The 26643-nt window shown below is 47.7% G+C and overlaps 1 protein-coding gene and 2 long non-coding RNA genes across 4 annotated transcripts; 2 read left to right on the top strand and 1 right to left on the bottom strand.

Moving 5' to 3' along the window:
• Window positions 1-2430: 2430 nt before the first annotated feature.
• LOC139705144 (malonyl-CoA-acyl carrier protein transacylase, mitochondrial-like) lies at window positions 2431-26643 on the bottom strand. 2 transcript variants are annotated; one of them, XM_071609413.1, is made up of 2 exons: window positions 26386-26621; window positions 2431-3584 (listed from the first exon to the last, which is right to left on the bottom strand). In XM_071609413.1, the coding sequence occupies exon 2, from the start codon at window positions 3528-3530 to the stop codon at window positions 3135-3137; it is 396 nt and encodes a 131-aa protein (XP_071465514.1). In that variant the 5' UTR covers window positions 3531-3584; window positions 26386-26621; the 3' UTR covers window positions 2431-3134. The 2 variants fall into 2 exon arrangements, 1 of the variants encoding a protein (XP_071465514.1); XR_011707000.1 differs by lacking the exon at window positions 2431-3584 and adding an exon at window positions 25595-25744 and having other exon boundaries at window positions 26386-26643.
• On the top strand, window positions 8829-11832 carry LOC139705143 (uncharacterized). Its single transcript, XR_011706999.1, has 2 exons — window positions 8829-9406; window positions 11043-11832. It is a non-coding gene; the product is annotated as an uncharacterized lncRNA (long non-coding RNA).
• On the top strand, window positions 19630-25552 carry LOC139705145 (uncharacterized). The gene is made up of 2 exons (XR_011707001.1): window positions 19630-19863; window positions 23102-25552. It is a non-coding gene; the product is annotated as an uncharacterized lncRNA (long non-coding RNA).

Genomic DNA, 26643 nt, shown 5'->3' with positions numbered 1-26643 from the left:
AGGGCCTGGGCCAAGGGTTGGGGGCGGCTTCCCACTATTTGGACTAGGAACCTGCCATAGTCCCTGGTCCAGGCTCTACCAGGGTCCCCTCCCACTAACATTCCCAGGCTGCACTGAGCCAGACCGCGGCCCTCCAGGGCCCTGCTCTCCAGCAGTGCTCCCAGACACCCTCCTCCACTCCGGGCCCCTTCTGTCCCCTCCTGCCCAGGCCTGGAGTGCCTCCCTGCACACCCCTGCAAGCCCATCCAAGAGAAGCCCCTGACGGCCCCACCAACCCCACCTGCTGTGTGGAGCCTCCTCTGCAGAGCCTCAGAACTTCCCCACATGAGCCCTGTTCCCCAGATCCCTGCACCTGCACCGCAGCATCTGCCTCCAGTTCCAGCCAGGGCACGCCTGTCCCCGCAAGGGTAGACACTTGGCAGTGCGCCCGGGACTCGCCCAGTGTGGATGTGGACACCCAGGGAATGGGAACCCGCTGGAGTCCGCATGGCTAGGCCATGGAAGGCCAGCCCCCGACCACCGCCCCGCACTGGCTTCCTCCTGAACGTGAGGGACTTGGCTGGGGCGCCTGCGCCTTTTCCCTGAGGAGCCAGGAGCTCTTCCAAGGAGACTGGAAGCTGCTTTTGCTGAAGGCGGTGGCCCTGGCTGCTTCTCTGTGCAGGAATTGGGGACACTGACCTTGCCCGAGGGATTTGCAGGCGGTTCCAGGCTGGGGTGCTGTTGTGCCAGGCCCTCACAGGTTCTGGGGGGTGTGGTGCACACAGTGACCTGCTTCAGATCTAAATAAAATGCACATGTAAATAAGCCACAAAGGGGACTATGGCTGTGGCTCAGGGGCGGAGCGTTTGCCTAGCACACGTGAGGCACTGGGTTCCATTCTCAGCACCACATAAAAATAAAGAGGGCTGGGGATGTGGCTCAAGCGGTAGCGCGCTCGCCTGGCATGTGTGCGGCCCGGGTTCGATCCTCAGCACCATATACAAACAAAGATGTTGTGTCCGCCCATAACTAAAAAATAAATATTAAAATTCTCTCTCTTTTCTCTCTCCCTCTCTCAATCTCTCTTAAATAAATAAATAAATAAAGACATTCTGTGCATCTACAACTACAAAAAAAAAAAAAAAAAAAAGCCACTAAAGGCTTCAGGGACATGAAGGAGACAAGGGAGATGCCTGCAGGGATGAGTGGGACCATGAAGGTAAGAGCTGGCGCTGGAGAGGTGGTGGCACAGGGTGACTGATGGAGGAGACCCGCTGTAGGGTCCATCCTTCTCAGTGTGGCCATGACTTCTCCAGGATGGTAGGGACCTGGGGTAGCTGATCTTAGACTTCCGTGAAGGAGGAAATGGGATGGGAAGGGGCCTCTTGGGCCAGGTTCATACCACAGCATCTCCCACAGACCATCCGAGGACAGGGACCTGGCTGAGCCTCTGACACAGGCAGGTGGCTGCAGCCTCTCTTCACCAACGCAGCTGTGACCCTGGGCTGGCACCTTGGTGCTCAGGCCAGGCAGTGCACCCACCAGAGGGCAAGAGGCAGAGCCCAGGAGGCTGCCTGCGAGGCTGCTCCCTTCACAGGCCAGCTGCAGCCTGCACATCTGGCTTCAGGCTGCTTCCACCCATCCCTGGCTGCAGCAGGGCCCAGCGTCTTCACCGTCCCCAAGCCTTGGGACACTGCACATTCCCTCCACACTTGACCCACCTCACACAGAGCCCAGCCCTGTGTGGAGGCGGGTCTTGGTGAACAATGGCTCAGAAAATCCACTGGTCACCTAGTGCCTCGATTCCTGAAGCCCTCCACACAGCAGAGCCCGGAGCAGGCCCTAGGCCAGCCAAGGTGGTGGAATGGACCTGGCCCTGGGGACGGCCACTGGGCCTGCTGGGGTGCAGGCTGTCTGGGGACAGTGGAGGGACTTCCCTCAGACCAAGGAGGCATGAGGGGCCCATCATGTGCCCACAGAGGGTTAAGGTGACCCTGACTCCCTGTGGGGAATACAGGCAGCGCCACTGCACTCAGCCAGACCCCGACTTCAAACAAAAGGGAGGAAATAAAAAGTCCTTTCTAAAGGGCTCCATGCCCTGGATGATACTCAGAGGAGGCCGAGATGAGAACTGAGTTCTGGGGGGACTCCGCAGTGGTCCTCAGCCAGGGCTGCAGGGAAACCTGGGGGGCATTCTGAGGTCACGATGCCTGGAAGCACTGCTCAGGCATGGAGTGGCCTGGAGCCAGGACAGAGGGGGACTGGCCCATACATGGACGGTTTCTGCCCAGAGGCCAACAGGGTCCTGGGCAGAAACACTATAGAATTGAAAATGAGAAGCCCCCATCCAGGGTGTGACTTGTGCCTAAGTAACAGTCGTGTTTTAAGACAATCCAGGGACTTCATTCCCACTGAGATGTCCCCCTGTCACTGAGAGATGGAAACACCAGGTGCAGAGCTCAGAGTGGCTGGTATTTAATGTCAGCTTGCACAGCTGGACATCAGAGAGTCTTGCTCGGCTCCTGGGGCCACAGACAGTGACCAGTGTGACCATGGATGGCACTTCATAAAGAGGTTGGGGCTCGCTGGGGGGGTCAGGGCCCAGCTGTCCTCCCTGCCTCAGCTCACCACAGTGCCCAGCTTGCTCAGGGAGCTCTGCCAGGGCCCAGGCCACCTGCTCTCTGGCACACAGCAGGACTTAACATGTGCTCCCTGGCTATAGGAATGCAGTTGAGTGAGGGGTGGAAAGTGTGGCTGCCAAGGTCACTTAGATCCTAAGCCTGTTAGATTCAGGGACAAAGGAGCCAGGAGTTTGGCCCCGGGTGACTGGCAGGCTGCAGGGCAGTGCAGGGCCCCTCTGGCTCCGGCCTGGCTGAGGCCATGCTGGCGTGTCCTCAGCATCCACAGGGCAGGGGCAAACCCTGCCTGGCTGAAGGGGCGGCAGGCATCCAGCTCTGCAGGTACCCAGTGCCCAGGTGGCCTTGGTCTTCACGAGGAGGAGGAGTGGGGTGCATCATGGAAAGAACCCCCCCTCTCAGTGCTCCTCACATGGCCCTGGACACGGACCCACCTTCCCTCTCCATCCCGGGGCAGCCGGCGGCGGGGAGGGCCGGCCCAGCTCACCGGCTCTGCCCAGGGTCTCGAGCCCCTAGCAGTCACCGGGGAGACTCGCTGGGGTCCAGGTCCGCGTCCGGGTCCTCGCTGGCCCGCAGCACGTCCACGTGGCTGTAGCCCTTCCAGGCCTTCAGGTTACAGCTCCTCAGGATGCTCCCCAGCTGCTGGCCAGGGCCCACTTCCCACGTGCTGGGGAACTCGGTGCCCCTCCTCCTCTTGTATATGGTGTGCATGGTCTGCTCCCACTTCACCGGGGACACCACCTGCTGCCCCAGCAGCTGCCGGATGTGCGTGGGGTGGAGGTACCTGCTCCCGCTGACGTTAGAGTAGACGGCCACCAGCGGCTTCCTGATGGCCACTGTCTTTAAAACCTGTGCCAGGGGCTGCACAGCGGGCCCCATGAGGCGGGTGTGGAAGCCGCCGCTCACAGGCAGCATCTTGGTGCGTCTGAAGTGGTACCTGGAGGAATTCTTCTGGAGACACCGCAGGGCCTGAGGGGGGGAAAGAGGCTCAGCCAGGAGGTCCTGGGAAGGACCCCAGGGGCAGAGGCATGGTCCTCGCTGGGACCAAGTTCCTGGCCTGGGCTCAGCAGGGCGTTTCTCCCATGTGCACCCAGGTTTAGTCCCGTGAGCCCTTGCGTGAGAACCTGATTCACATCTCTAGTTCCAGGTGAACGGGCTGGTGTGTGCCGTGTCCCCAGGGCCGCAGTTCTACCTGTTTGTGTCCGCATGCAGAGGGGTCACTTTTGCTGTCCAAAGCAAGGGGTCCTCCTTGGCACTAAGCGGCAGCCTGAGGGGCCTCCCACCTGGTGGAGGACAGGGATTCTCAACCAGGTGGTTCTGCCTCAGGCAAGGTCTGGAGACACTTTCTGCTGGTCACAGCTTGGGGAGAGTCCACTGACACGTGACAGGTATAGGCCAGGAGAGACCATCCTCCCTGGCGAAGGACAGGGTCCCCAAACAAGGAATTGTCTGGTCCCTGATGTCAACGTCTCAGCCACGCTGAGAGCCTGTGAGGAGGGCGAGCAGGGGGGAGCTGCTCTGCCCACGGAACGCCAGACCTCTGCGTGGCCCAAACTCCAGCTGGGCAGACGAGGCCGTCACACCCCATCTGCCCGGGGTGTCCTGAAGACTGGCATTTGTTATCGTTTAAGAGAAATCACATCGAAAACATTCAGCATGTGTGAAGCCCAGGATTGGATTCCTACTATCCCCAAAATAGAATTTCATTCTTCTCACCTATTTATGCCAAATTTTATACTCAATTATTATTTGGGGTGGGGGGTCCTGGGGTTGAATACAGGGACACTCGACTCCTGAGCCACATCCCCAGCCCTATTTTGTATTTTATTTAGAGACAGGGTCTCACTGAGGTGCTTAGAGCCTCGCTTTTGCTGAGGCTGGCTTTGAACTTGTCATCCTCCTGCCTCAGTCTCCTGAGCCACTGGGATGACAGGCGTGCAGCACCGCGCCCGACTACACTCAATTATTATTAAATGTTTTATTCCATCTTAAAAAAAAATGGTAAAACGTGTGCACCTGCCAGTGGGGGAGGCAGTATTTGACCCGGCAGCCTGACTGTGCGCTGCTGCCACAGGCCGGTCCCTGGGGTCCCTGTGGCTCCTCTCCCTAGAGCCTCCAGTCATCACGGTGCACCTCAGCGCCACCTGGTGGAACCCACGCACATCTGGAGTCCAGGTTGCTGAGCTCCCCGGAGCTTCTGCTCGTGTGGGTTCCTGGAAGTCCCTCCGCGCTCTGCCTTCTGTGCTCTCACCTCAAATCCAGGAAATCCAGGAGCCAATGAGGCCTGGCACAGCCAGAGGGAAGAGGACATGGGCGAGGCCCAGGGCCAGGCTCGGCTGCCTCACAGAAGAGACTTAACACAATGGCTGGTGTCTGGAGCTGGATCCTGGGCGGTTTGCCAAGAGAGATTCAAATACCAACAAAGGTGTGGTCAGGGCCTCATCCTGGGCTCAGACGGCAGGCAACCTGACCCCAGCCCCTTCCCTGAGATGCAGGGCCAGTGGGAGGGACCAAGGGCCTTCATCCCCACCTCACTGGGCAGGTGGCTTTACGTCCAGCAGATAGATGCACACACTCATTCAGACGGCAGTGACCAGGTGCCGCAGTCTGGCTGGGCACAAAATCACGAGCCACTCAAGCAGGAACAAAGTTTATTTTTTGAAACTGCCGCCAATGTCCGGTACCGCCCGGGAAGATTTTTTCCACCCACGCGGCCTCCTCTCGGAACCGCAGAGAGCTCCTCCCCCGGAACTCCCTCCTACTGTACTTCCCCAACCAATGGGAACTCTCCAGGAGTCCCATAGCCGGCCTAGGTGAACAGCAGGAGTCCAATATCCATATGAATGCAAATCTTAACATAATCATATCATCTCAATGGCTAGCTGGCGTCACCTTTCGACCAAAAATGCCATGTATCATATACTTGGCTCTTAGCAACCAGGTCCGGAACCAAGGCAGGTGTTGTGCTCGAATTCGGGACCCCCAAAAGACCACCAGAGACCAAGATCGATGTAAGCAGCAAAGAGGTGTTTATTGCAAGCTAGCTCGGTCCTCCGCGTGCGCACACAGCAACTGGTGACGCTGAGAGGCCCAAGCCCAGGGTTTGCAGCAGTTTTATACACTCTTTGGGGAAGGCAGGGACTTTGTCAGGGACTAGAAGGAAATTCTCCTTCAAAGATTAGCCTGACAGCCCCCTGGGAGACATCCTGCCTGGGAGGCATCCTGCAGCTACTTATCTCACCTGAGACATCCTGAGGCCACCTATCTTCCTGAAACCTATCTTCCTGAAACATCCTGCGGTTATCTCACCTTGTGCAGACATCCAGCAACTGCCGATAAGAGAGCTTCCCCATTCCCACCATATAAATACCCCTGTGTGAACAATAAAAGTTTGCAGCTTGATCAGAACTTTTGTCTTGCTGTCATCCTTCTGTGTCTCTTGTCCCTTCATTCCTCCCCATCTAGGTTCGCTGCCCACGTTGATGTGTCCTGCCGGACGGGACATTTGGCGCCCAGTGTGGGGCTCGAGCCTTTGACTGAGAAGGAACGCCGTCCTCCGGGAAGACTTGGCCAAGCGGGAGCGCGAGATCGCCTCGGCAGACACAACCGAGAGACAGATCCAGGAGGAGAGTGAAGACGACGCAAGGTGAGTGACCCACCATGGGACAAGCAGTTTCGTCACATGAGTTGTTTTTGTCAGGCCTCAAGGAGGCCCTCAAGACACGGGGGGTCGTGTGTTAAGAAAAAGGACTTAAAATTATTCTTTTCATACATAGGAGAATTGTGTCCGTGGTTTCCCCTTGAAGGGACCATTGATGGTAAAAGATGGCTTAGAATAGGAGACTGATTATTATGAAGATTATTATTATTATTATTATTAAGATTGTTATGAATCCTTTGGCCCAGAAAAGGTGCCTGTTCCCACCTTTTCTTACTGGAACCTAATTAATTCAAAAAAAAAAAAAAAAAAAAAAGCTTAAAAAAAAAAAAAAAAAAAAGAGAGATATTTTTTGGCCTTTACGTTCTAGAAGTTTGTGCTAGGAGAGTGAGAAAAAGGGAGAGAAAATGTGATGTTAACCTGGAGAGAAATAAGTTTCAATTTTCTATTTTTGTCAATACTCAGAAAGTATGTACGGACCTTTTTACTACAGGATTGTCCTATGAATCAAAATGGCTGTAACTCAGCCGCTGGGGACAAGAGACTTTAGCCGCTGCTGCTTGCTATGGGGTCCTAGCCCCTGCGGCCAGCAGTGCTTTTAACCCTTGAATTACTTGACCTAAATGCCAAACACAGACTAACTTAAAATCTGATGGTAATGCTAGCATTTGCTGCTAAAAAACCTTTGGAGCACCCACGTGCCACAGAAAAAAGTGCAGGAGGTACACGAGCTGCAACCGCAGGTCGCAGAGACAGAACAAGCTGCTACCGCAGTAAGATCTTGGCCAGGCGGGGGAAAATGCAGACAAAATCAAACAAAATGCAATCGGCTAGGAAAACTTGGGGAACTTTTGCCCCGAAAATGGGCAGCGGACTCCATGTTGTTTGCATCACCATGGTAACCATGGGGTGCCTGGCCAGAAAAGCGGGCTTCCTGGTCCCACCTCCCACACTTTCGCGGGCTTCCGATTGGTTCTTCCACAGTCACTCAGACGGGACTTCTAGTCCCGCCTTCCAGCCACTAACCTGTACTACTGTGTTTCAGATTTCTAGCGGAGCTGTTCAGAACCTGTATTTTTAAGAATGCCTACCTGTAAATGCTAACGAAAGATATCTTTTTCAGACAAAATTTAATTCCACAGCTTTCTATGTTGCAGCCCTAAATTTAAGTTAGTTCTGAGTTAAATAACCTGACTTTTCTCTATAGTTGTGTTACTAAATAATGTTCTATTGATGAGAGATCAAACATGCTTCTTTATATTTTACTTTTAATTTTGGAGGTTATGAGGATGCATTTGCTCGCCACAGGAACAAAGCCGGCAATGTTCCTGTGATGACCAAAAAATCCTTATTCTCATTCCTAACTATAAAAAATAAATATGTATACTCAACAAGGATTTTATTTCAGTTACATCAAGTGACGTCACATAGAAGAGTGCACTCCTAGTTAAAAATAAATTAAAATGGATCCAAATATTTTAAGACCACGTGGTTACATAAAATTAATACAATTATAAGTTATGTTCTTATTCTTAATATATATATTTTTAAGATATTTAGATAACCTATATTTGTTAATCTATAAAATAATTAGCACATGCCTAATTGATTAGTTAATATATATTTGCCTAATTGTTTTTCTTCAACAGAAAACCCATTATTTATGTTTTGTATTTACATTTATCAGATACTCTGCCTTTTCAGTTACAGATATTTGAGATAAATGTGTTTACTATAAATTTGCTTTTAAGTGAAAATACAATCTTCAAGTAGTTTCTAATTCTCAAAGTTACTGTTCAAACTCATAAGATGATAAATAATTATAATTATGTCTACAAAATATCTAAGGATTTTAACTATATTTTCATTGATATTTCTTATCAAAGTACAATAATTTGTTTATAGATTCTAAGGTTTTCAGAAATTGTTCCAAGTATAACAAAAAAAAAAAAAAAATTTTTTTTCTAAAAGAAAAGGATGCTTCAACAAAGAAAAAGCACACATGGATCCTAAAAAGAAAGAAATCATCTTTGGGTAAAACAAGGTCTTTATATTCATATTTCAATGATAAAAGTATTTTCCTAAGTAAAAAAGATTTTTATATTGTTATCTAAACAGACGATGTAAAAAGTTAGAAAGATTAAAAAAGAGATTTATATATACTAAACTGACTATAATTAATTTAAGGGTATTTCAGGCTATTTTTCCTAGTTTAACTATACTAATGTGAGCTAAGATTTTGTCCATATTTTGACATGATAAGCACCTATTAAAATGTAAGTTTATTTCTTTAAAGTAAGATCCTTATTGCCTAATAATTCTTACTGTTTAAGACAAAGATTAGTTTTGGTAAATAAATTCACATTGTTGATTAAACATTTAAGTATATTGAACTACTAACTTAAATCCGATTTTAACAATTGTCCTTAGAGACTAAAATCAATTGATTCTAAGACACTGAGATACTAATTTTTACATATTTTGTTTGTTAGATAATCATAAAAAAAAAAAACAAACACATAACATTTTATTAAGATTAAGGTTCTCCAAATTAAAGTTATATATTAATTTTAAACAATAAAGGTTACAAACTTAAAAAAAATTCATTGATATTATATAAGTTCTCTGACTAGATCTATTGTCCATAAAAAATACAGTAAGATTTATATACTGCTCCCTACACAGGAAATAACCTTAATCATATTTTTTAAAGGCAATTAAGAGATACCTATTTAAAGGATAATATTCTAAAATATAGAGATTTTGGGATCGCCTTAACCATGCATTATTTGCCCTTAATTTTCTTACCCTAGACAGTGAAGGCCATTCGGCCGCAGACAGACACTGGCATCCCTAGTCCAATTCTGTTCGCCCACCTGTAATGTGGCGCGATCCCCTTACAAATAAATGGAAAGGCCCAGATCCTGTTCTCATCTGGGGACGAGACTCAGCTTGTGTTTTGGACCAAGAGCAAGCAGCCCCAAGATGGTTACCAGAACGCCTGGTTAAACAGGTTAATGACTTACCTCAACCCAGGGACGGAGGCCCTCCCCCTGAGGACAAATTTTCCTCTTTTGCAGATGCAGCCAACAATCTGTGTGAGGATCCTGCTTAAGGCACTTCTGCTGAACAGGTTTGTATACGGAGGCCTTAGCCCTCCACCTTCCAACATCAGGGAGTACCTTTTTGGCCCCCCCTGTGAATGCAGGGGAGGATCTTGGACTCAGGCTCCCACTAGTTGGACCCAGACTGCTGACTGCTTGACTAAGGTGGCTTACCTCCGTGCTGAGGTTGACCATCAACTCGGAGGATTTCATCAGCCTGAATGGGTATGTGTTAACAAGCCAAAGATTATTCCCCCCAGTACAAGTAAAGCTCTCCAAAATTGTTCTGCAACTTGTATGCATACCCAGGCGATGCATGTCTCTTGTTATGCGTCAGCCTCAATTTGTGTTAACAAGCAGGGAGAACAATTTTTTGAAGCCACCCTAACTAAAACTCATGCAGCAGAGGGGACCACTATTCATTATACCCTCCTCCTCTTTGATCGGGGAGGAGAAGGCATATATACCAAGTTACAGCCAGCTGGGTGCCAAGGCACTGTTGGTAAACCCTCCTGCTGGCCCATTAAGGCCCCTACAGGGGTCTCTGATGGTGGAGGACCCACTGATGCTGTCAAGCATCTTCAGATAATCAAACTTTTGAAACCCCAAATCCCTGAGCTCACATATCATCCCTTAATGCTGCCTAAATCCCAGCTCCCAGATTTAGATACCAATACATTAGATATTTTGGAAACTACCTTCTCCTTGCTTAATAATTCCAACCCCACCCTTGCTGGTGATTGCTGGCTTTGCATGACAACAGGGGCAATCATGCCTATGGCAGTTCCTATTAATTCTATCATAGACAATGATAATACATGCCAACCTGGATTTCCTTTTAAAGTACAGCCTATAGGCACTTTTACATCATGTCTTTTAGGCGCAATGCAGAATAATACCTATGATATTGATGTTGGAATTACTTCCTTTGGAAATTGCTCAACAGTAAAAAATTATTCCTCACCCACCCCATCTCTTTGTCCCCCCAATGGCACAGTTTTTATGTGTGGAGGAAACTCAGCCTTCCCCAGGCTTCCAGCGAATTGGACCGGTGGCTGTGTTCTTGCCTTATTACTCCCTGATATAACTATTGTCCCAGGAGATGAACCTCTACCCATTCCTAGCCTAGACACCTTAGTCAAAAGACACAGGCGGGCAATACAGGCCTTACCACTCCTTGCCAGCCTTGGAATAACAGCTGCTGTGGGCACAGGTACAGCTGGCTTAGGCACGGCTATACACTCTTACCGTCGCCTATCTCAACAACTTATAGATGATGTACAAACTCTATCAGGAACTATTAAAGATTTACAGGACCAAATAGACTCCCTGGCAGAAGTGGTCCTTCAAAACAGACGAGGCTTAGATTTGCTGACAGCTAACCAGGGAGGTATTTGCTTGGCCTTATGGGAAAGATGCTGCTTTTATGCCAATAAATCAGGCATAGTACGCACTAAAATTAAGCAGCTTCAAGAAGATCTAGAAAGGAGAAGAAGGGAACTATTTGAAAATCCCCTCTGGACTGGGCTTAATGGATTTTTACCCTACCTTCTTCCCTTATTAGGCCCTTTGTTGGGTTTGCTTTTAATGGTGTCCATAGGACCCTGCATTATAAATAGGCTGGTACAATTTATTAAAGAACAGATTAATATTTTGGCCTCTAAGCCCATACAGGTTCACTATCATCGTCTGGAGATGGAAAACCGCGCTGCCAACATTTGAAAGGATGTTCTACCCTTCTTTCAGGCTTATTTCTTAAGTTTACATCCCCACAGATCTCTCTTTCTTATATAAAAGTATAAGTAACAGCTCTGACCAACCATCTTCTGCCCTTGCCATAAGGGTTCGCTCCTCCATGGGCCCCTCCGCTTGGGGGAGGACTCACCCATGGAGTGAGGACATTAGGCCATAATGACAGAGGGTGCAGGAAGGACTGCAGGAGGATGGATCCACGGATCCCAAAACCCAAGACCTCTGAGTGACACGCTCTGGTGCATGGCGGTTGGCATGCTCCCCCCTCAAAGCCGTCTCCTCCAAAAACATGCCAAGGCCACCACGAAATCTCCTAGTGAAGATGCTCGCTCAGATCAGGAGATATTCTAAGGCCTTCTAGAGGAACAGAGCCTCTATCACCCCCTAAAAACATGGCCGGTAAGGTATGGTCAAATATTTTATATAAGAAAGTGGGAGATGTCAGGGACTAGAAGGAAATTCTCCTTCAAAGATTAGCCTGACAGCCCCCTGGGAGACATCCTGCCTGGGAGGCATCCTGCAGCTACTTATCTCACCTGAGACATCCTGAGGCCACCTATCTTCCTGAAACCTATCTTCCTGAAACATCCTGCGGTTATCTCACCTTGTGCAGACATCCAGCAACTGCCGATAAGAGAGCTTCCCCATTCCCACCATATAAATACCCCTGTGTGAACAATAAAAGTTTGCAGCTTGATCAGAACTTTTGTCTTGCTGTCATCCTTCTGTGTCTCTTGTCCCTTCATTCCTCCCCATCTAGGTTCGCTGCCCACGTTGATGTGTCCTGTCAGACGGGACAGGACTTCACATACATCATAGCATCTCTTAGCAAATCATCACACACCGCGGGAAAATCAAATAACAACTCTAAAACATGATTAGCCCATTCACTGGCGGGAACAAGTTGGGTAGGGGTGATTGGTTACTACAAGAGGGGGATTCATTTGAACTGACTGGTTTAAGCCAAGAGGGGTGTACGTGCTGAACTACATGGTTTCCCAACATGTTATCAACCACCTTATGGTGGGAGGGTCATCTGGCGTCCCAGGTATTTCCCTGTCTCATGCTGAGAGGTGGTTGCTAGGGAGTTACTATGGGTCCTCACCTAGCCTGACTGAGTCAGGGACATACCTGGCACCGCAGACTTCTCCTGTTATTTACAGACAAACAACTCAGCAGGGTGGGTATGTGCCTAGGAGTGCTCTGTGGGTCTTTCCAAGGACAAGGGTCATGCCCCCTTCCTTGGACAGGCTTTGCTCTGAGATAGAGGCTGGTTTTTCACCTGGGATTGAACCCAGGGCCTTGTGCATGTAAGGCAAGCACTCTACCCACTGAGCTATATCCCCAGCCCCTGAATTCACCTTTTTCTTCCAGTGGAAATCTAGTGCCTTCTGATGCAGCTACCAGGAGCCCCTTCTCCATCAAAGAGTCCTGGGCTGGGGATGTGGCTCACGCAGTAGCGTGCTCGCCTGGCATACGCGGGGTGCTAGGTTCGATCCTCAGCACCACATACAAACAAAGATGATGTGTCCGCCGAAAACTAAAAAATAAATATTAAAAAATTCTCTCTAAAAAAATTAAAAATAAATAAAGATGTTTAAAAAAAAGAGTCCTAATTAAGCTTTTGCAGGTGAAGCCAGATTTAAAGTTAGGTAGTCAGTGTAGTTAGATAAATCGGGTCTAATATCGAGTGAAATCTAAAATGGAGACCATGCGGAGAATGACTCAGGGAAAACACAGGACAACTCATGGAATGTTAATGAAGTCCCGAAAAGGCCCTAGGCCAAAGTCCACCTCAAAGAAATGTTAATGAACAGCCCCCAGCAAAAAGGTGCTGACTCAGAAGTCCTTCCTGACCAGATTACTTCTTTGGCCCACCTGTGTCCCACCCCTCAGGCCTTCCCACCTACATTCCATCACTGAAAGAACTATAAAAAGGGGAGACAACATCCCTTCCACGGATTCCACCTCTTGGGTCCCCTTCTTCCTGCGGGAGAAGTCTTTTCTGCTGTCCTTTAATAAACTTCTAATTTCTACTCTGACCTTGCCTCAGCGTGCTTCTTTGGTGTTATTCTTCAACATTGGGGAAGCAAGAACTCGTCAGCGGTAACACAGGGACATTCCACACAATTAAGGTTCTTATCAGCAAGATTTTACAAAGAGTGTCAACAGGGTTTCACAGGAGTTTTCAGACATCTCCGAGTGGTTTGCAGCTTAGGCCAGGCTTCACTTTTCTGTAAAACCTAGGTCTGCCATTGAGCGTGTTGCTGTACAAAATTACTATTCTGTGTTCGTGGTAAAAACTTGTGAAGCCTCTGTGTAGCCTAAGAATATGGGACAAAAGGTACCTGCCATGTCACCACCCACTAGAATATAAGCCCCACCACTGGGCACAAATTTAAAAGGATTTCCAGACCCAAGGTCCAGAGGTTTAGGCACCATCCCCTGTGGACTGCTGCAGCTTAAATAAACCTGCTTCCTGATTATCCCGTGGGGGTCCAGCCTCATCTGTCCCACATCACACCAGATCCGCCTCAAGAACCTCTGAGGCCCTCCGCAGTGCCTGTCCTGGGTCTGCCTCTTGTTTTCTCTTTCCTGAGGCCCAGTCACTAACTTTCTGTCCCTGCATTGCCTCTGACTTAGGCAGGCATTAGCCCTTGTCTCTGGGCTTAGCTCCTCTTAGAAAAAAAGAGGCCAGGTACAGTGACTGAAGGAGGAGGCTCTCAAGTTCGAGGCCAGCTTCAGCAATTTAGCCAGGTCTCAAAATAAAAGAATAAAAAGGGCAGGGCATGGTGGCCACGCCTGTCATCCCAGTGGCTCAGGAGGCTGAGGTAGGAGGATCACAAGTTCAAAGCCAGCCTCAGCAAAAGTGAGGTGCTAAGTAACTCAGTGAGACCCTGTCTCTAAATAAAATACAAAACAGGGTTGGGGATGTGGCTCAGTGGTCGAGTGCCCCTGAGTTCAATCCTGGTACCAAAATAAATAAATAAATAGGGCTGGTGTAATGCTGGATTTTAGGGACCCTGAAAGACTTCCAGGGGCTGAATCTGATGCAAGCATACACGAGTCTTTATTGCAACTCGAGCCTGGACTCACAACCGTTTCTGATGCAGCGGTTCTGAGGAGTGAGTCCTGGTCCTTTGTTCAGTGAGATTTTATAGGTTTTTGGAGATACTCTAATATCACACAGCAAATCATTCCCTACTACGGGAAAATCAAACAATTCTTAACATTGATGAGCACACTCATTGGCGGGAACAAGTCGTCGGGTAAGTGTGATTGGCTAGTACAAGGGGTGGATACATTTAAACTGATTGGTTTAAGCTGTGAGGAGTGGCAAAGATGTACATTCTAAGCTACACGGTTTCCTAACATGTTATCAATCACTGAGACCACTGGGGGTCGCCTGGCATTCCAGATATCTTCTCTGTCTCACGCTGATGGGCTGATGCTAGGGGGTTGCTTGGGTTCTCACAGTCAGGCCTTAGGCCTCAAACATTCTTTGGTCTTTTCAGGTGTCGTGAGGGGGCAAAATTACAACATACGCAGTCAAGGGGAGAAATAAAGAATGTCCACACACTTCTGCCCCTTTCAATGCCTTATTCACACAAATTACTCAATACAATTTCACTCTATAGGTTCTTAGGTTCTTTTTTTTTTTAATATTTATTTTTTAGTTGTAGTTGGACACAATACGTTTATTTTATTCATATATTTTTACGTGGTGCTGAGGATCAAACCCGGAGTCTCGCATGTACAAGGCGAGTGCTCTACCGCTGAGCCACACCCTCAGCCCCCGTTCTTAGGTTCTTGATCAAGAAAATGACAATCCTTAATGTTAGGCACTGCCATAGACATGATCAATTCTCAAGGAACACCCAGGCTCCTGGCCTGAAGTGGTGGGGTTCCAGAGGTGGTCCAGTCTCATAGAGGGCCTTCAGCTGTGGCCACACATCTTGGTGGGCCTGCTGCAGGGCCCTGAGGGATTGCAAAAGCTGGTAATCCTCAAATTCAGCAAGTCAGTCAGACTGTAAATTGGGAATCAAAGGGGGCGCTATTCCAAAAGGGGGGAGTCCTATTTTGTACGGAGAGTTCTGCACTCTACACAGGGCATAGGGAAGGAGAGCCACCCAGTCACTGCCAGTCTCCATGGACAATTTAGTTAGGGTCTCTTTTAGAGTCTATTCATCCTCTCTACATGTCCTGAACTTTAGGGTCTATATGCACAATGTAGTTTCCAATTGGTCCCCAAAACATTAGCCAAGCTCTGAATTACCTTGGAAACGAAAGCTGGTCCATTGTCTGACTCTCTCATTACTGGGAGGCCATACCTGGGCAGCATGTCTTCTAGTAGCTTCTTTGCCACCATCAGTGCTGTCTCATGCTTGGTGGGAAATGCTTCAACCCATCCTGAAAAAGTATCTATAAAAACTAACAGATATTTATAACCATATTTTCCTGGTTTTACCTCAGTGAAATCCACTTCCCAATAAGCTCCAGGCTCATCACCTCTCTGTCGCGATCCTGAGTTGACCTCACGCTGGGTTGCATTTCTCAGCTGGCAGGCTTTGCAACTAGCTACAATCTGATCAATCTTAGAATGTGCATCTTTAATCTTTATTTTGGTGTGTCTTACCATGTCTTGCATCTTTTAGTGCCCACGTGAGTGGTCTGGTGCATTTTTAGCAATAGCTGTTCTCCCATTCTTTCAGGTAGTGTGACTTGGTCTTCCGCCACCCGGTACCATTCTTGGGTAATTTATGAATCCAGTCCAGGTCTTCTTTAGTATATTGGGGATGGTCTAGTAGCTGTCTGGGTCCTGGGTCTGGAAGGTTGGTTACTAAGACAGGATCCCTGCGAAGGGCAACTTCCCAGGCCGTCTTGTCAGCCAGGTTTTTACCTCTGGCTACAGGGTCTTTGGGATTCTGATGCCCTGGACAGTGGACAATGGCTAATTTCTTTGGCAGCCACAGGGCAGTAATTAGGGCTAATATTTCTTCTTTGTTTTTAATAGCCTTCCCTTCTGTGGTCAGGATCCCCCTTTCCTTACAGATGGCTCCATGTATATGGGCAGTGGCAAATGCAGAGCGGCTGTCAGTGTACACAGTCAGCTTCTTGTCCTTACCCAGCGTTAATGCTTAGGTCAGTGTCACTAACTGGGCTCTCTGGGTGGAAGTCCCAGCTAGTACAGGCTGAGCCCAGATCACCTGGGTCTCAGTCACTACCACTGCACCCACATACCACTGACCAGCTCAGATAAAGCTGCTTCCATCTGTGAACCACAGAGGTCAATAAGCTCCAGGCTTATCACCTGGACAACAAGAGGTCAGCATCAGGTAAAGGCTGATCCTTAAGGTCCTCTCAAATGCTGAATGCCGTGAGCCTGAGCCAAAATTCCTGCGCAATCATGCAGAGGTGTCTCCAAGTCTGGGTCCGGTAGCAGGGTCAAGGGGTTGAGTGCTGAGGGTATCTGGAAATTGATTCTGAAAGGGTCAAGTAGCAAACCCTGGAAGGGAGGAAGTCTGATGTTGCTGAGCCATCGATCCAGTGATTGCCTCAGCACCCCCTGAACTGTGTGGGGTGTGGGGATGTACAGTTCTTGTCCCATGTCAGCTTATCTGCATCTTTCACCATCAGGGAGGTGGCTGCAATCATCCTCAGACAAGGTAGCCATCCGGCCCCCACAGGATCTAGCCTCTTCGACAGTTACACCACTGGCCTCTTCCATGGGCCCAGATACTGGGTCAGGACTCCCTTGGCAACTCCCTTGTGCTCCGCAATGTACAGGTGAAAGGGCTTAGTGACATCAGGGAGTCCAAGGGCAGGGGCTGACAGCAAGGCAGTCTTAATTTGGTTAAAAGACTGATCCATTTTCTCAGTCCACTGAAACTGTTGCCCTTCCTTAGTGGCTTCATAGAGGGGCTTTGCAAGCTCAGCAAAGCTAGGGACCCACGATCTATAGAAACCTGCTGACCCCAGGAATTCCCTCACCTGACGCGGGGTCTGGGGCCTCGGAATTCTTAGCACAGACTCTTTTCTAGCTTGTGTGAGCCACCATTGTCCTTCCTTTATCAAGTAGCCCAGGTAAGTTACCTCTGGCTTCCAGATTTGGGCCTTTTTTAGCTGAAGCAGGATAACCCACGCCTCCCAGGCTCTGAGTAAGGCCTTAGTCCCGGCATGCATTCCTCTCTGGTCTTGGTGGCAATCAGCAAGTCATCAACATACTGCAAAAGGGTTAAGTCAGGGTGTTCTGTTCTGAACTCACCAAGTCCTCATGCAGCGCCTCATCGAAGATGGTTGGAGAGTCTTTGAATCCTTGGGGGAGTCTGGTCCAGATTAGTTGTCCACTGATGCCTTTCTCAACCTCTGTCCACTCAAAGGCAAACAATTTCTGGCTTTTGGGTGCCGGGGCAGGCTGAAAAAAGCATCCTTCAAGTCCAGGACAGTGTACCACTGCCGTTCTGGTGGAAGTGCATTCAGGAGGGTGTATGGGTTGGGGACAGTTGGGTGGATGTCCATCACCCTCTTGTTTACTTCCTTCAGGTCTTGTACTGTCTGACAGTCATCTGACTGGGGCTTGTGGACTGGCAGCAAAGGAGTGTTCCAGGCCGACTGCCAGGGTCTCAGCACTCCCAATTCCAACAGACACCGGATGAGGGATGTTATCCCCACTCCGGCTTCCATGGACACTGGGTAATGTCAAACCCTGACTGGTCTGCGCCAGGTTCTAACTCAATGAAGATTGCAGGCCTGTGCTTTGCCAGCCCCCCACCCTGCCCAAGCCTCAGGGTAGGATTGCAGCCAGTAATGTATATTTTCATTAACGGGTACCAGCTGCTGGTGAAGCCAGTATTCATCCTCCAGGGCAAGAGTTAATACCTGGATGGGGCTTTTTGGTAAGTAAGTCTATTCCCAACAAGGGGTAGGGGCATTCTGGGATCACCATGAACCAGTGGGATACCCCGCCCATGCCTAGGTCCACTGTCCTTCGGGTAGTCCATGAATTTGGCTCATTCCAGTAGCTCCCTGTACCCAGGATGTCTTTCCTGGTAACTTTCCTTGGAGTTTCAACAGGACGGAATGCTGAGCTCCAGCGTCCACCAACCAGAAAGTCTATCAGAGTCCCCTCCACCTTAAGAGTCACCCTGGGTTCGAGGAGGGGAGCCGAACCCCAACTCTCCTAGTCACTATCTGGGTTGTTCATGCTTAGAATAGGGCAAAGGCGCCTCCCCTCTCCTTGGCCCCTAGACCTTTTGGGACAGTCCTTGAGCCAGTGCCCTATTCCCTTGCAATAGACACTCTGATTCTTTTGCAGATCCTGCCTTCCTCCCGCAGGGCTCCTCTTACCCTCTGGCGGTCCTCTGGTGGGGGGAGGGTGTCGCTGCCGCTTATTGCGGTTACCAGGACTTGGTCATCTCCCCGGTCGCCTTCACTTGTCTGTCCTCTGGCCAGTCCCGCTTGTTGTACACTTTCTGGGCTGTGGCCAGCAAGTCCTGGTTTCCCCTTCCAAATCGTCCAGCTTCTGTAACTTTCTTCTAATGTCTGGCGCTCACTGCTTTACAAAGGCATCACTACTGCCGCCGGTTTTCCTCTGTTTCTGGGGGTGGACTGTCCAAAGGCCCCCAGTAACCTCTCTAAACAGCCGCCTGGAGATTCCTCCTAACCCTGATGAACTCTGTATACCCGGGCCAAATGGGTAGGTTCCAAGGTGCCTGCCTTCAGCCGTATGCAGTCCCATGGTCCTGTCTGGGCGGCTCAGAGGAAAGGCGCTGTTCATTATATCTGGATCTGTCCGGGCCGCCGCCGCCGCCATCCCCAGGGTCTCCGACCTCCCTCCGTCTGGCTGCGCTCCCTCTCCTGGTCGCGGAGGGTGCGCAGCCACTGTCCACGGTCGTCCCAGGCGGGCTGCGGGTAGACAGCGCTGTCCAGGAGGGTCGGTCTGATGGGTTTCCGAGAACTTAGCATTCTGCTTTCTCCAGTTATTCAAATCACTAGTGGCCAACGGCCGCCAGTGAAGGGGCTGAATCCCGCCTCGTCCAGGGTCCTGCCACCCTGAGAGGCGAGACTGTGGAGCCTTTTGGTGGCGCTCGGGGCGTGAGTCCACTGCACCTACACCACTGTCAGGGGCAGGGGTAGGAATGGGAAAAGGGTTGTTACTGGGTGTTCGTGGGAGGGGGCTGGGACGGTGGCGGAGACAGGAGTTCCTCGTCCATGCCGCTCTGCAGAGCTGGGTGTCAGGGACTAGAAGGAAATTCTCCTTCAAAGATTAGCCTGACAGCCCCCTGGGAGACATCCTGCCTGGGAGGCATCCTGCAGCTACTTATCTCACCTGAGACATCCTGAGGCCACCTATCTTCCTGAAACCTATCTTCCTGAAACATCCTGCGGTTATCTCACCTTGTGCAGACATCCAGCAACTGCCGATAAGAGAGCTTCCCCATCCCCAGCATATAAATACCCCTGTGTGAACAAATAAAAGTTTGCAGCTTGATCAGAACTTTTGTCTTGCTGTCACCTTTCGTGTCTCTTGTCCCTTCATTCCTCCCCATCTAGGTTCGCTGCCCACGTTGATGTGTCCTGCCGGACGGGACATTTGGCGCCCAGTGTGGGGCTCGAGCCTTTGACTGAGGGGGAACGCCGTCCTCCGGGAAGACTTGGCCAAGCGGGAGCGCGAGATCGCCTCGGCAGACACGACCGAGAGACAGATCCAGGAGGAGAGAGAGGACGACGCAAGGTGAGTGACCCACCATGGGACAAGCAGTTTCGTCACATGAGTTGTTTTTGTCAGGCCTCAAGGAGGCCCTCAAGACACGGGGGGCGTGTGTTAAGAAAAAGGACTTAAGATTATTCTTTTCATACATAGGAGAATTGTGTCCGTGGTTTCCCCTTGAAGGGACCATTGATGGTAAAAGATGGCTTAGAATAGGAGACTGATTATTATGAAGATTATTATTATTATTATTATTAAGATTGTTATGAATCCTTTGGCCCAGAAAAGGTGCCTGTTCCCACCTTTTCTTACTGGAACCTAATTAATTCAAAAAAAAAAAGCTTAAAAAAAAAAAAGAGAGATATTTTTTGGCCTTTACGTTCTAGAAGTTTGTGCTAGGAGAGTGAGAAAAAGGGAGAGAAAATGTGATGTTAACCTGGAGAGAAATAAGTTTCAATTTTCTATTTTTGTCAATACTCAGAAAGTATGTACGGACCTTTTTACTACAGGATTGTCCTATGAATCAAAATGGCTGTAACTCAGCCGCTGGGGACAAGAGACTTTAGCCGCTGCTGCTCGCTATGGGGTCCTAGCCCCTGCGGCCAACAGTGCTTTTAACCCTTGAATTACTTGACCTAAATGCCAAACACAGACTAACTTAAAATCTGATGGTAATGCTAGCATTTGCTGCTAAAAAACCTTTGGAGCACCCACGTGCCACAGAAAAAAGTGCAGGAGGTACACGAGCTGCAACCGCAGGTCGCAGAGACAGAACAAGCTGCTACCGCAGTAAGATCTTGGCCAGGCGGGGGAAAATGCAGACAAAATCAAACAAAATGCAATCGGCTAGGAAAACTTGGGGAACTTTTGCCCCGAAAATGGGCAGCGGACTCCATGTTGTTTGCATCACCATGGTAACCATGGGGTGCCTGGCCAGAAAAGCGGGCTTCCTGGTCCCACCTCCCACACTTTCGCGGGCTTCCGATTGGTTCTTCCACAGTCACTCAGACGGGACTTCTAGTCCCGCCTTCCAGCCACTAACCTGTACTACTGTGTTTCAGATTTCTAGCGGAGCTGTTCAGAACCTGTATTTTTAAGAATGCCTACCTGTAAATGCTAACGAAAGATATCTTTTTCAGACAAAATTTAATTCCACAGCTTTCTATGTTGCAGCCCTAAATTTAAGTTAGTTCTGAGTTAAATAACCTGACTTTTCTCTATAGTTGTGTTACTAAATAATGTTCTATTGATGAGAGATATCAAACATGCTTCTTTATATTTTACTTTTAATTTTGGAGGTTATGAGGATGCATTTGCTCGCCACAGGAACAAAGCCGGCAATGTTCCTGTGATGACCAAAAAATCCTTATTCTCATTCCTAACTATAAAAAATAAATATGTATACTCAACAAGGATTTTATTTCAGTTACATCAAGTGACGTCACATAGAAGAGTGCACTCCTAGTTAAAAATAAATTAAAATGGATCCAAATATTTTAAGACCACGTGGTTACATAAAATTAATACAATTATAAGTTATGTTCTTATTCTTAATATATATATTTTTAAGATATTTAGATAACCTATATTTGTTAATCTATAAAATAATTAGCACATGCCTAATTGATTAGTTAATATATATTTGCCTAATTGTTTTTCTTCAACAGAAAACCCATTATTTATGTTTTGTATTTACATTTATCAGATACTCTGCCTTTTCAGTTACAGATATTTGAGATAAATGTGTTTACTATAAATTTGCTTTTAAGTGAAAATACAATCTTCAAGTAGTTTCTAATTCTCAAAGTTACTGTTCAAACTCATAAGATGATAAATAATTATAATTATGTCTACAAAATATCTAAGGATTTTAACTATATTTTCATTGATATTTCTTATCAAAGTACAATAATTTGTTTATAGATTCTAAGGTTTTCAGAAATTGTTCCAAGTATAACAAAAAAAAAAAAAATTTTTTTTCTAAAAGAAAAGGATGCTTCAACAAAGAAAAAGCACACATGGATCCTAAAAAGAAAGAAATCATCTTTGGGTAAAACAAGGTCTTTATATTCATATTTCAATGATAAAAGTATTTTCCTAAGTAAAAAAGATTTTTATATTGTTATCTAAACAGACGATGTAAAAAGTTAGAAAGATTAAAAAAGAGATTTATATATACTAAACTGACTATAATTAATTTAAGGGTATTTCAGGCTATTTTTCCTAGTTTAACTATACTAATGTGAGCTAAGATTTTGTCCATATTTTGACATGATAAGCACCTATTAAAATGTAAGTTTATTTCTTTTTTTTTTTTTTTTTTTTTTTAAATATTTATTTATTTTTTTAGTTCTCGGCAGACACAACATCTTTGTTTGTATGTGGTGCTGAGGATCGAACCCGGGCCGCACGCATGACAGGCGAGCGCGCTACCACTTGAGCCACAGCCCCAGCCCGTAAGTTTATTTCTTTAAAGTAAGATCCTTATTGCCTAATAATTCTTACTGTTTAAGACAAAGATTAGTTTTGGTAAATAAATTCACATTGTTGATTAAACATTTAAGTATATTGAACTACTAACTTAAATCCGATTTTAACAATTGTCCTTAGAGACTAAAATCAATTGATTCTAAGACACTGAGATACTAATTTTTACATATTTTGTTTGTTAGATAATCATAAAAAAAAAAAAAACAAACACATAACATTTTATTAAGATTAAGGTTCTCCAAATTAAAGTTATATATTAATTTTAAACAATAAAGGTTACAAACTTAAAAAAAATTCATTGATATTATATAAGTTCTCTGACTAGATCTATTGTCCATAAAAAATACAGTAAGATTTATATACTGCTCCCTACACAGGAAATAACCTTAATCATATTTTTTAAAGACAATTAAGAGATACCTATTTAAAGGATAATATTCTAAAATACAGAGATTTTGGGATCGCCTTAACCATGCATTATTTGCCCTTAATTTTCTTACCCTAGACAGTGAAGGCCATTCGGCCACAAACAGACACTGGCATCCCTAGTCCAATTCTGTTCGCCCACCTGTTATGTGGCGCGATCCCCTTACAAATAAATGGAAAGGCCCAGATCCTGTCCTCATCTGGGGAGGAGGCTCAGCTTGTGTTTTGGACCAAGAGCAAGCAGCCCCAAGATGGTTACCAGAACGCCTGGTTAAACAGGTTAATGACTTACCTCAACCCAGGGACGGAGGCCCTCCCCCTGAGGACAAATTTTCCTCTTTTGCAGATCTGTGTGAGGATCCTGCTTAAGGCACTTCTGCTGAACAGGTTTGTATACGGAGGCCTTAGCCCTCCACCTTCCAACATCATGGAGTACCTTTTTGGCCCCCCCTGCGAATGCAGGGGAGGATCTTGGACTCAGGCTCCCACTAGTTGGACCCAGACTGCTGACTGCTTGACTAAGGTGGCTTACCTCCATGCCGAGGTTGAGTTCATCAGCCTAAATGGGTATGTGTTAACAAGCCAAAGATTATTCCCCCCAGTACAAGTAAAGCTCTCCAAAATTGTTCTGCAACTTGTATGCATACCCAGGCGATGCATGTCTCTTGTTATGCGTCAGCCTCAATTTGTGTTAACAAGCAGGGAGAACAATTTTTTGAAGCCACCCTAACTAAAACTCATGCAGCAGAGGGGACCACTATTCATTATACCCCCCTCCTCTTTGACCGGGGAGGAGAAGGCATATATACCAAGTTACAGTCAGCTGGGTGCCAAGGCACTGTTGGTAAACCCTCCTGCTGGCCCATTAAGGCCCCTACAGGGGTCTCTGATGGTGGAGGACCCACTGATGCTGTCAAGCATCTTCAGATAATCAAACTTTTGAAACCCCAAATCCCTGAGCTCACATATCATCCCTTAATGCTGCCTAAATCCCAGCTCCCAGATTTAGATACCAATACATTAGATATTTTGGAAACTACCTTCTCCTTGCTTAATAATTCCAACCCCACCCTTGCTGGTGATTGCTGGCTTTGCATGACAACAGGGGCAATCATGCCTATGGCAGTTCCTATTAATTCTATCATAGACAATGATAATACATGCCAACCTGGATTTCCTTTTAAAGTACAGCCTATAGGCACTTTTACATCATGTCTTTTAGGCGCGATGCAGAATAATACCTATGATATTGATGTTGGAGTTACTTCCTTTGGAAATTGCTCAACAGTAAAAAATTATTCCTCACCCACCCCATCTCTTTGTCCCCCCAATGGCACAGTTTTTATGTGTGGAGGAAACTCAGCCTTCCCCAGGCTTCCAGCGAATTGGACCGGTGGCTGTGTTCTTGCCTTATTACTCCCTGATATAACTATTGTCCCAGGAGATGAACCTCTACCCATTCCTAGCCTAGACACCTTAGTCAAAAGACACAGGCGGGCAATACAGGCCTTACCACTCCTTGCCAGCCTTGGAATAACAGCTGCTGTGGGCACAGGTACAGCTGGCTTAGGCACGGCTATACACTCTTACCGTCGCCTATCTCAACAACTTATAGATGATGTACAAACTCTATCAGGAACTATTAAAGATTTACAGGACCAAATAGACTCCCTGGCAGAAGTGGTCCTTCAAAACAGACGAGGCTTAGATTTGCTGACAGCTAACCAGGGAGGTATTTGCTTGGCCTTAGGGGAAAGATGCTGCTTTTATGCCAATAAATCAGGCATAGTACGCACTAAAATTAAGCAGCTTCAAGAAGATCTAGAAAGGAGAAGAAGGGAACTATTTGAAAATCCCCTCTGGACTGGGCTTAATGGATTTTTACCCTACCTTCTTCCCTTATTAGGCCCTTTGTTGGGTTTGCTTTTAATGGTGTCCATAGGACCCTGCATTATAAATAGGCTGGTACAATTTATTAAAGAACAGATTAATATTTTGGCCTCTAAGCCCATACAGGTTCACTATCATCGTCTGGAGATGGAAAACCGCGCTGCCAACATTTGAAAGGATGTTCTACCCTTCTTTCAGGCTTATTTCTTAAGTTTACATCCCCACAGATCTCTCTTTCTTATATAAAAGTATAAGTAACAGCTCTGACCAACCATCTTCTGCCCTTGCCATAAGGGTTCGCTCTTCCATGGGCCCCTCCGCTTGGGGGAGGACTCACCCATGGAGTGAGGACGTTAGGCCATAATGACAGAGGGTGCAGGAAGGACTGCAGGAGGATGGATCCACGGATCCCAAAACCCAAGACCTCTGAGTGACACGCTCTGGTGCATGGCGGTTGGCATGCTCCCCCCTCAAAGCCGTCTCCTCCAAAAACATGCCAAGGCCACCACGAAATCTCCTAGTGAAGATGCTCGCTCAGATCAGGAGATATTCTAAGGCCTTCTAGAGGAACAGAGCCTCTATCACCCCCTAAAAACATGGCCGGTAAGGTATGGTCAAATATTTTATATAAGAAAGTGGGAGATGTCAGGGACTAGAAGGAAATTCTCCTTCAAAGATTAGCCTGACAGCCCCCTGGGAGACATCCTGCCTGGGAGGCATCCTGCAGCTACTTATCTCACCTGAGACATCCTGAGGCCACCTATCTTCCTGAAACCTATCTTCCTGAAACATCCTGCGGTTATCTCACCTTGTGCAGACATCCAGCAACTGCCGATAAGAGAGCTTCCCCATTCCCACCATATAAATACCCCTGTGTGAACAATAAAAGTTTGCAGCTTGATCAGAACTTTTGTCTTGCTGTCACCTTTCGTGTCTCTTGTCCCTTCATTCCTCCCCATCTAGGTTCGCTGCCCACGTTGATGTGTCCTGCCGGACGGGACAGCTGGGTAAAGGGGTTCGGGGGCAGGAGGACAGGTTGGGGGCGCTGGCCACCACGGCCTGTGTCTTCCTTAAGCGCCAGGATCTTTGAAGAATTTCTCTGCAAAAAAGGAACAAGCCAGGAGGGAGGGTTTCGGACCAAGTCCTGCCAGACCAGGATGTATAGCACCTGGTCTGGTATCTGGAGCTGCCTGGGAGAAAAACTTGGGTTTTAACAAGAAATATAATTTCTGAGTCAAAAGTGCCACTGGGTGGCCATCCAACGCCAAAAGTAGGCTATTCAGAAGTACAGAGAGTCTGAAGTTTTCTTGACCTCAACACTGAAATCCTGCCCTCTCTCCTGAATCTCATATCAAAATGAGACACTACCAAAGAAAGGGGGGTGGTCTGAGTCTGTCCCATTTCATCCTGTGTCAGCCCAATGTAAAACAATGCCACAGTGCCATCACACTCAACAGAAACACAGACCGACAGATTGCCTTTTCAGAGTGAAGACAAAAACGAAAGTAGGGTGTTGGCCACAGCAACCCAGCCTGTCCCTAAAATCAGACAAACAGATTGGGGGAGTCTATATTCTCTGATTGGGTCTGAAGATCCTTTGGGGGGGGGTGTCTCGGACGTCTCCCAGAGGCCCGGCTGGCAACCCTCCAGAGCGTCTGCCAAGGCCAATTGCCAGCCCAAAATACAGACTCTATGGGCCGTCGTCAGAACAAGGGCAGACAACAAGAAAACAAGACTCACCGATCGGTGTCAGATTCTCCGGTTTGAGGGTGCTGGGGTCTGGGGGATCCCCCGGATAAGATATCTTCTCTTCCAGATATCTTCCCTGTCCCATGCTGATTGGTTGTTGCTGGGGGTTGCTTGGGTTATCACGGTCAGGCCTTAGGCTTCAAACACTTTTTGGTCTTTCCAGGAACTAGCATTGCGGAGTCAGGGACATCTGGCGCCACAGACCTCTCCTGTTGTTCACAGACAAATAACTCTGTGGGTTTTCCAAGA

The sequence above is a fragment of the Marmota flaviventris genome, chromosome 3 (assembly GCF_047511675.1).
Source record: "Marmota flaviventris isolate mMarFla1 chromosome 3, mMarFla1.hap1, whole genome shotgun sequence".
Lineage (NCBI taxonomy): Eukaryota > Metazoa > Chordata > Mammalia > Rodentia > Sciuridae > Marmota > Marmota flaviventris.
The sequence above is the reverse complement of the archived record's forward strand: the minus strand, read 5'-3'. Positions and strand labels throughout refer to the sequence as shown.